The sequence below is a fragment of the Taurulus bubalis genome (genome assembly GCF_910589615.1).
Source record: "Taurulus bubalis genome assembly, chromosome: 8".
NCBI lineage: Eukaryota > Metazoa > Chordata > Actinopteri > Perciformes > Cottidae > Taurulus > Taurulus bubalis.
The window spans coordinates 1,536,560-1,546,257 of NC_136596.1; the positions used below are offsets into that span (position 1 = coordinate 1,536,560).

Sequence of the window (9,698 nt, forward strand, 5' to 3'; positions counted from 1 at the left end):
ACGCTACTCGTCCTGAGAAGACGAGCTTTATCACTAACAAAACACAATACTTGCAAAAACTGCAGTGGAGAAAAGCTGGTCGATAATTCAACCAGAGGAGTCGCCCCCTGGTGGTCAGGAGAGAGAATGCAGCTTTAACACATGAAGAATATACTTCTATACAACCAGAGGAGTCGCCGCCTGGTGGTTGTGTTATATTGTATTGTGTTGTATTGTGTCATATTGTGTTGTATCCTCCAGCTGGTGGTGAGGCTGACGATGACGCTGTGAAGATGGAGGCTCCTGAGTACCTGGACCTGGACGAGATCGACTTCTCCGATGATTCAGTGGTCAGTCGTCTGTTCACGGGATGACCAGGGAGAAGAAAGCACTGATATTTAAGTATCATTCACGGTCCTCCATGTTTATGCTCACCAGGCGTGAGAAATAAAAGAAAGAAAATAAACAGCAAATATAGAAAGACATACAAATAGAAATATTGATTGAAGAAAACAACATTAAAGATCTTTATTGTAAAATTAAAAGCAGACTAAAGAAAATGAAAACATCTAGTTTGAACTTTACTGACTGTTCACATTTCAGAACTGACTTTTTAGTCAATATTAGAAAAAACTTTTATGTCATCTATCTGAAACATAAACATCAAATTCTAACCTTCATGAAGGAGGAAGTAGAGCTGCAGTGTTAACGTATGTCTCTCTCTCTGTCTCTCTGTCTCTCTGTCTCTCTGTCTCTCTCTCTCTCTCTGTCTCTCTCTGTCTCTCTGTCTCTCTGTCTCTCTCTGTCTCTCTCTCTCTCTCTCTCTCTCTCTCTCTCTCTCTCTCTGTCTGCACTCAGAGTAAAACAACTCTCTCTCTTCCTTCAGTATTCTGTGACGTCTCTGAAGAGCATCCCAGAGTTGTCCAGGAGGAGTGATGGCCAGGCCGAGGACAGGCCAGGTACCTGCTTATTATATATATATATATATATATATATATATATTTGACCTTTGACCTTCATGAAACCAGGAGAAAATTATTCTGAGATTAAAAATGTCTTTTTTTAAGAGCCTCCCGACTAAAACATTTTAAATCGAACGTATAAACAATAAAGAAATAAAATCAATTTCATAATTATTAGATCTCAAAAGACTTTCTTCAAACACAACTTCAAACTGATTAAATACCTGTGAACTGAACCACTTTATTTAACCTCCACTGATCTCTGCGTCTTCCTGCAGCTCCGGCCATCAACTGGAGTCGCAGCGTCTCCGGCGGCGGCGGAGGCGGTGGTGGCGGCTGTGGCGCGGGGATCAAACCCCCGGGGCTCTCCGAGGCCCACAGTAAGTTCCGGCCGGTGAAGAGGGTCTCGCCTCTCAAACACCAGCCGGAGACCACCGACTCCGACTCGGAGGGTACGGTCCAGGAGGCCGGCAAGGAGGAGCCCGGCTCCGACAAACCGGGCTCCGGCTCCTCCGACGGGCCGGGGGCAGCGGCGGCGGCAGCGGCAAAGGGAGAGAGTGGCGCCGGGGGGATCGAACCGCCGGCGCCGTTCGGGGAGCTGGAGCACTACGATCTGGACATGGACGAGATCCTGGACGTGCCTTACATCAAGTCCAGCCAGCAGATGTCCACACTGCCCCGCGTCGCCCACGACAAGCGCCCCGCGACGGGGAGCCACCTGAGCGGAGGTACCCTGGAGAGGAGGGCAGGAGGAGGAGGGATGAAGAGCTCCACGTTGCCCCACAGCGAGCCTCTGAGCCTGGGCAGCAGCAGCTCACAGACTCAGGTATTCTTTAACGCTCTGGAGGAGAAACAGCGGCTCTACAGTCAAATTAAGTCTGGCCTTCAGAGTAAAAGCACCAGATTTTGTATTGATGAACGCAACTGAAACTAAAACATTGATGTTTTCACGTTAACTGCTGCGATGTTTGGTAAAATCAGAACTTAAGAGGTCGACTCTACAGTCATTAAATATTAATAACAATATTGATATGCTTTATTTTTACAGCACATTTACATTTAAGTGATGGATAAATAAGTGAAAACACTAATAAAACTCGTTAAAGTTAAACAAATAAAAACATGTAAAAGAGAGAAATAAAAACATGCAAAAGAGAGAAATAAAAACATGTAAAAGAGAAATAAAAACATGTAAAAGAGAGAAATAAAAACATGTAATAGAGAGAAATAAAAACATGCAAAAGAGAGAAATAAAAACATGTAAAAGAGAGAAATAAAAACATGTAAAAGAGAGAAATAAAAACATCTAAAAGAGAGAAATAAAAACATGTAATAGAGAGAAATAAAAACATGTAAAAGAGAGAAATAAAAACATCTAAAAGAGAGAAATAAAAACATGTAATAGAGAGAAATAAAAACACGTAAAAGAGAAATAAAAACATGTAAAAGAGAGAAATAAAAACATGTAAAAGAGAGAAATAAAAACATGTAATAGAGAGAAATAAAAACACGTAAAAGAGAGAAATAAAAACATGTAAAAGAGAGAAATAAAAACATGTAAAAGAGAAATAAAAACATGTAAAAGAGAGAAATAAAAACATGTAAAAGAGAAATAAAAACATGTAAAAAGGAGAAATAAAAACATGTAAAAGAGAAATAAAAACATGTAAAAGAGAGAAATAAAAACATGTAATAGAGAGAAATAAAAACATGTAAAAGAGAGAAATAAAAACATGTAAAAGAGAAATAAAAACATGTAAAAGAGAAATAAAAACATGTAAAAGAGAGAAATAAAAACATGTAAAAGAGAAATAAAAACATGTAAAAGAGAGAAATAAAAACATGTAAAAGAGAGAAATGAAAACATGTAAAAGAGAAATAAAAACATGCAAAAGAGAAATAAAAACATGTAAAAGAGAGAAATAAAAACATGTAATAGAGAGAAATAAAAACATGTAAAAGAGAGAAATAAAAACATGTAAAAGAGAAATAAAAACATGTAAAAGAGAGAAATAAAAACATGTAAAAGAGAAATAAAAACATGTAAAAGAGAGAAATAAAAACATGTAAAAGAGAGAAATGAAAACATGTAAAAGAGAAATAAAAACATGCAAAAGAGAAATAAAAACATGTAAAAGAGAGAAATAAAAACATGTAAAAGAGAAATAAAAACATGTAAAAGAGAAATAAAAACATGTAAAAGAGAAATAAAAACATGTAATAGAGAGAAATAAAAACATGTAAATAGAGAAATAAAAACATGTAAATAGAGAAATAAAAACATGTAAATAGAGAAATAAAAACATGTAAAAGAGAAATAAAAACATGTAATAGAGAGAAATAAAAACATGTAAATAGAGAAATAAAAACATGTAAATAGAGAAATAAAAACATGTAAAGAGAGAAATAAAAACATGTAAAGAGAGAAATAAAAACATGTAAAGAGAGAAATAAAAACATGTAAAAAGGAGAAATAAAAACATGTAAAAAGGAGAAATGTGACTTAACCGTGTTGCTGCAGTACTGCGTCCTGTCTCCGGTGAAGTGGTCCGACCTGAGGAAGTCCAAGTCCATGGATCCAGACCTCCACCCGCTCCACCGGGGCGGCTTCCAGTCGGAGACGCTGCCCTCGGGCCTCCTCAGCTGCTCCTCCTCCTTCTCCGATGCAGGTAGGACCGACGGCTGCTCTTCCTCCTGTTGTTTCACTCGCTCCTCGTCTTCGTGTTCAGGGTTTTTACGCTCATGCAAATCCTGGAGAAGTCATGGAGTTTTAAAAAGTCATGGAAATTTGGTGAAAAGTCATAGAAAAAACATGAAAATGTGGTGAAAAGTCATGGTGTTGGTTTGACCCGTTTCAACGACTTCCAGACAAGCTGCTGTCGGCTCGGGTTTACCCAGAGGCCCCGAGGCCGGGCCCGGAGCCTCCTGGGGGCCCGGGGATCATGTTCCCACTGCAGGGGGCCTCCAAGCCCTGGACTCCTGGACCAGGAGGACCGGGACCAGGAGGACCGGGACCAGGAGGAGGAGGAGGTGGAGGCCGGGAGGAGGACGAGGAGACCAAGAAGAACCAGAACATCATCAACATCGTCAGAGAGGGACAGATCTCTTTGCTGGTGAGAGGAGGAAGAGAAGCGTAACGTTTGGATGTTTGCTCCTCCTCCTCCTCTTCATCACCTCCTCTTCCTCCTCCTCCTGCAGCCTCACCTGGCGGCCGACAACCTGGAGCTGATCCGAGACCCGGACGGGAACAACCTGCTGCACGTCTCGGCCTGCCAGGGTCACGCCGACTGTCTGCAGCACCTCACCTCCCTGATGGGGGAGGACGGCCTCAACGAGCGCAACAGCCAGCAGCTCACGCCGGCCGGCCTGGGAGTCAAGGTGTGTGTGTGTGTGTGTGTGTGTGTGTGTGTGTGTGTGTGTGTGTGTGTGTGTGTGTGTGTGTGTGTGTGTGTGTGTGTGTGTCTGTGTGTGTGTGTGTGTGTGTGTGTGTGCTCCAGTCTTTTCACACCTGGTAGAAAATGTTCCAACTCAAGAAAGATTGTTCCTTTTTAGTCGTGCAGACATGTGATTGGCTGTTGGCCGGTCAGTGAGGTCATAAAGTGTTACGAGCGTCGGCCCTGGAAGCCAGGCTCCTGATTGGCTGCCAGACAGGAAGTGTGTTGTCTGGAGACAAGCCGGGCAGCCGAGTCCTGATTGGCTGTTATCAACGCCTCTTGTTTATTCAGTCAGATTAAGTGTGTGTGTGTGTGTGTGTGTGTGTGTGTGTGTGTGTGTGTGTGTGTGTGTGTGTGTGTGTGTGTGTGTGTGTGTGTGTGTGTGTGGCAGAACGGTCATCTGGAGTGTGTGAGGTGGATGGTGAGTGAGACGGAGGCCATCGCTGAGCTGAGCTGCTCCAGAGAACATCCCAGTCTGATCCACTACGCCGCTCGCTATGGACAGGTAACACACACACACACAGTCTCTCTCACACACACACACACACACAGTCTCTCTCTCACACACACACACACACAGTCTCTCTCTCACACACACACACACAGTCTCTCTCTCACACACACACACACAGTCTCTCTCTCACACACACACACACACAGTCTCTCTCTCACACACACACACACACACAGTCTCTCTCTCACACACACACACACAGTCTCTCTCTCACACACACACACACAGTCTCTCTCTCACACACACACACACACACAGTCTCTCTCTCACACACACACACACACAGTCTCTCTCTCACACACACACACACAGTCTCTCTCTCACACACACACACACACACACACACACACACACACACACACACACACAGTCTCTCTCACACACACACACACAGTCTCTCTCTCACACACACACACAGTCTCTCTCTCACACACACACACACAGTCTCTCTCTCACACACACACACACACACACAGTCTCTCTCTCACACACACACACACACACACACACACAGTCTCTCTCACACACACACACAGTCTCTCTCTCACACACACACACACACAGTCTCTCTCTCACACACACACACACAGTCTCTCTCTCACACACACACACACAGTCTCTCTCTCACACACACACACACACACACACACACACACACACACACAGTCTCTCTCTCACACACACACACAGTCTCTCTCTCACACACACACACACAGTCTCTCTCTCACACACACACACACACACACACACAGTCTCTCTCTCACACACACACACACAGTCTCTCTCTCACACACACACACACACACACACACAGTCTCTCTCACACACACACACACAGTCTCTCTCTCACACACACACACACACAGTCTCTCTCTCACACACACACACACAGTCTCTCTCTCACACACACACACACACACACACACACACACACACACACACACAGTCTCTCTCACACACACACACACACACACACAGTCTCTCTCTCACACACACACACAGTCTCTCTCTCACACACACACACACAGTCTCTCTCACACACACACACACACACACAGTCTCTCTCTCACACACACACACACACACACAGTCTCTCTCACACACACACACACAGTCTCTCTCACACACACACACACACAGTCTCTCTCACACACACACACACAGTCTCTCTCACACACACACACACACACACACAGTCTCTCTCACACACACACACACACACACACACAGTCTCTCTCACACACACACACACAGTCTCTCTCACACACACACACACACAGTCTCTCTCACACACACACACACAGTCTCTCTCTCACACACACACACACACACAGTCTCTCTCACACACACACACACACACACACAGTCTCCCACACACACACAGTGTCTCACACACACACACAGTCTCTCACACACACACACACACAGTCTCTCACACACAGTCTCTCACACACAGTCTCTCACACACAGTCTCTCACACACAGTCTCTCACACACACACACACAGTCTCTCACACACACACACACACAGTCTCTCTCACACACACACAGTCTCTCTCACACACACACACACACACACACAGTCTCTCTCACACACACACACACACAGTCTCTCTCACACACACACACAGTCTCTCACACACACACACACACAGTCTCTCACACACACAGTCTCTCACACACACACAGTCTCTCTCACACACACACACACACAGTCTCTCTCACACACACACACAGTCTCTCACACACACACACACAGTCTCTCACACACACACACACACAGTCTCTCACACACACAGTCTCTCACACACACACACAGTCTCTCACACACAGTCTCTCACACACACACACAGTCTCTCACACACACACAGTCTCTCTCACACACACACACACACACAGTCTCTCTCACACACACACACAGTCTCTCTCACACACACACACAGTCTCTCACACACACACACACAGTCTCTCACACACACACACAGTCTCTCACACAGTCTCTCACACACACACAGTATCTCTCACAGACACACACAGTCTCCCACACACACACAGTCTCTCACACACACACAGTCTCTCTCACACACACACACAGTCTCTCTCACACACACACACAATCTCTCTCACACACACACACACAGTCTCTCTCACACACACACACAATCTCTCTCACACACACACACACAGTCTCTCTCACACACACACACAATCTCTCTCACACACACACACACAGTCTCTCTCACACACACACACAATCTCTCTCACACACACACACACAGTCTCTCTCACACACACACCTGTGTCCCCGTGTCTCCCCAGGAGAAGGTGCTGCTGTGGCTGCTCCAGTTCATGCAGGAGCAGGCCATCTCCCTGGACGAGGTGGACCAGAACGGGAACACGGCGGTCCACGTGGCGGCTCAGTACGGACACCTCACCTGCATCCAGGTGAGTGATCTCCTGGCTCCGCCCCCCTCTGCCTCTGCCTCCCCCTCTGCCTAGAACCACGTCACCGCGTGGTTCTAGTGAAGTGACCGGTGCCCGTGTCCCGTGTGCAGACCCTGGTGGAGTACGGCTCCAACGTGACGGTGCAGAACCAGCCGGGCGAGCGGCCTTCCCAGAGTGCCGAGCGGCAGGGCCACACCACGTGCGCCCGCTACCTGGTCGTCGTGGAGACCTGCATGTCGCTGGCGTCGCAGGTCGTCAAACTCACCAAGCAGCTCAGCGAGTAAGTGTGTGTGTGTGTGTGTGTGTGTGTGTGTGTGTGTGTGTGTGTGTGTGTGTGTGTGTGTATATAACAAAGAGTCCAGAATGATCCGGAGCAACAACCTTTAAACATGAGTGTATGCTCCTCCTCCTCTTCCTCTTTCTTCTTGCGCTTCCTCCTCCTCCTCTTCCTCATCCCTCCTTCTCTTCTTTTAGTTTTCTGAATGGAGTTTGGATCACTATGCTACATTACTCTATGCTACTTTATGCTACATTACTATATGCTACACTACGCTACATTACGCTATGCTACATTACGCTATGTTACATTACGCTATGTTACACTACGCTACATTACGCTATGCTACACTACACTATACTACACTACGCTATGTTACACTACACTACATTACGCTATGCTACACTACACTATGCTACACTACCGTATGCTATGCTACACTACGCTATGCTACATTACGCTATGCTACACTACACTATGCTACATTACGCTATGCTACACTACACTATGCTACACTACCGTATGCTATGCTACACTACGCTATGCTACATTACGCTATATTACACTACGCTATGCTACACTACGCTACATTAAGCTATGATACACTACGCTATGCTACATTACGCTATGCTACACTACGCTACATTATGCTATGCTACATTATGCTATGCTACACTACGCTATGCTGCATTACACTATGATATGCTACATTACGCTATGATGCGCTACATTACGTTATGATACACTACGCTATGCTACATTACACTATGATTTGCTACATTACGCTATGCTACACTATGCTAACACTGTCACTGCTCCTTCAACACTCTAAATGACAAACTAATGCCAAAATACGTCGGTATTTTATTTATTTATACATCGTTCTCCCTCTTCGTCCGGTACGATCTTTTTTCTCCGATTTCCTCTTAAACCAAAATCAATCCGCTGCTTCCTGGAGGAGACGCTCCGCTCTGATTGGCTAAGACTCAATGTTGTGGTTTGTCACGCAGACAGGCAGCAGACAGGACGACTCTCCAGACACAGCTGCAGAGACTGATGGACCCCAAAGAGGCTGAGGGGACCCCTTCCAGATCTCCCAGGTAACACACACACACACACAACCACACACACACGTTTAAAGCCATTGACAAGTTAAGGATCCTGTCCTTCTCTCTGGACTCCAGCTCCCAGCATGCCTCAGTGGAGGCGTGGCCAGAGATGATGTTGACGGCGGAGGCGACTCCAGGCGACGGCTGGTCGGTCCGTCAGGGAGGCGTGGACCCTCCGGGCCCCAGGGACCGGCTGGCCCCGGCGGGCGGCCCGGGGGCCTCGGGGGCCTCAGGGGCCTCAGGGGCCCGCAGGTCGGGGCCGGCGGAGCGGAGGGAGCTCAAGCTGGCGAGACTCAAACAGATCATGCAGCGCTCGCTCAGCGAATCGGATTCGGACGGTTATCCGCCGGAGGAAGGTAAAAACGCCTCGTCCTCGGCCTCCAGCACGCTGCGCCCCGATAGGCCGTCCCACCTGCCAATCAAAGAGGAGGAGCCGGCGTCCAACCACCTGATGGTGAGGAAGACCCTCCCCTCCTCCTCCACGGCCGAGAAGAAGCTGGCGTTCTCTCTCAGCGGGTCCAGGTCGGCGGACGGCGTCGGCCACGACCCGTCCCCGACCTCCAGCGACCCGGAGGCGGCCGACGGCAAAACGCCGGACGCCGCCGCCACCAGCCCCAAGAGCGCCCTGAAGTCGCCGTCGGCTCGCAGGAAGACGTCCCAGAACCTGAAGCTGAGGGTCACCTTCGACGAGCAGGTGCACAAGAGCTCCGGCCAGGAGGCGGAGCCGGCCAGAGGGCATCATGGGAAGGAGAGGACGGCGGCCGGCGGCTCGGAGAGCAAGCGGCCGTTCGGGGCGTTCCGCTCTATCATGGAGACGCTGAGCGGGAACGCAAACCACAACAACAACAACAGTCAGGCGGGCTCCGCCTGTCAATCACCTGGCAGGAAGTCAGAGAGCAGAGGAGGGGGAGGGGCCAAGGCGAAGAGCAGAACCAGTAACGTTTAGCCGAACCGGCGCCTCCTGGAGGACACGGAGAGA

The 9,698-nt window shown here is 47.6% G+C and overlaps 1 protein-coding gene across 1 annotated transcript in view; it reads left to right on the forward strand.

Annotated features, from left to right (window-relative positions):
* Nucleotides 1-272: 272 nt before the first annotated feature.
* Nucleotides 273-9,698, forward strand: part of sncaip (synuclein, alpha interacting protein) — a gene marked incomplete at its 5' end in the record, with an annotated part of 11,057 nt that continues 1,631 nt past the window's right edge. Inside the window, 11 exons of the mRNA XM_079221649.1 lie at nucleotides 273-329; nucleotides 866-938; nucleotides 1,220-1,767; nucleotides 3,463-3,610; nucleotides 3,810-4,054; nucleotides 4,140-4,319; nucleotides 4,767-4,880; nucleotides 7,208-7,333; nucleotides 7,444-7,613; nucleotides 8,621-8,710; nucleotides 8,795-9,698. The exon at nucleotides 8,795-9,698 is cut by the window's right edge and continues 1,631 nt beyond it. Coding sequence (XP_079077775.1) covers nucleotides 273-329; nucleotides 866-938; nucleotides 1,220-1,767; nucleotides 3,463-3,610; nucleotides 3,810-4,054; nucleotides 4,140-4,319; nucleotides 4,767-4,880; nucleotides 7,208-7,333; nucleotides 7,444-7,613; nucleotides 8,621-8,710; nucleotides 8,795-9,665 — 2,622 coding nt within the window. The 3' untranslated portion in view covers nucleotides 9,666-9,698. The remainder of the gene's footprint in view (nucleotides 330-865; nucleotides 939-1,219; nucleotides 1,768-3,462; nucleotides 3,611-3,809; nucleotides 4,055-4,139; nucleotides 4,320-4,766; nucleotides 4,881-7,207; nucleotides 7,334-7,443; nucleotides 7,614-8,620; nucleotides 8,711-8,794) is intronic.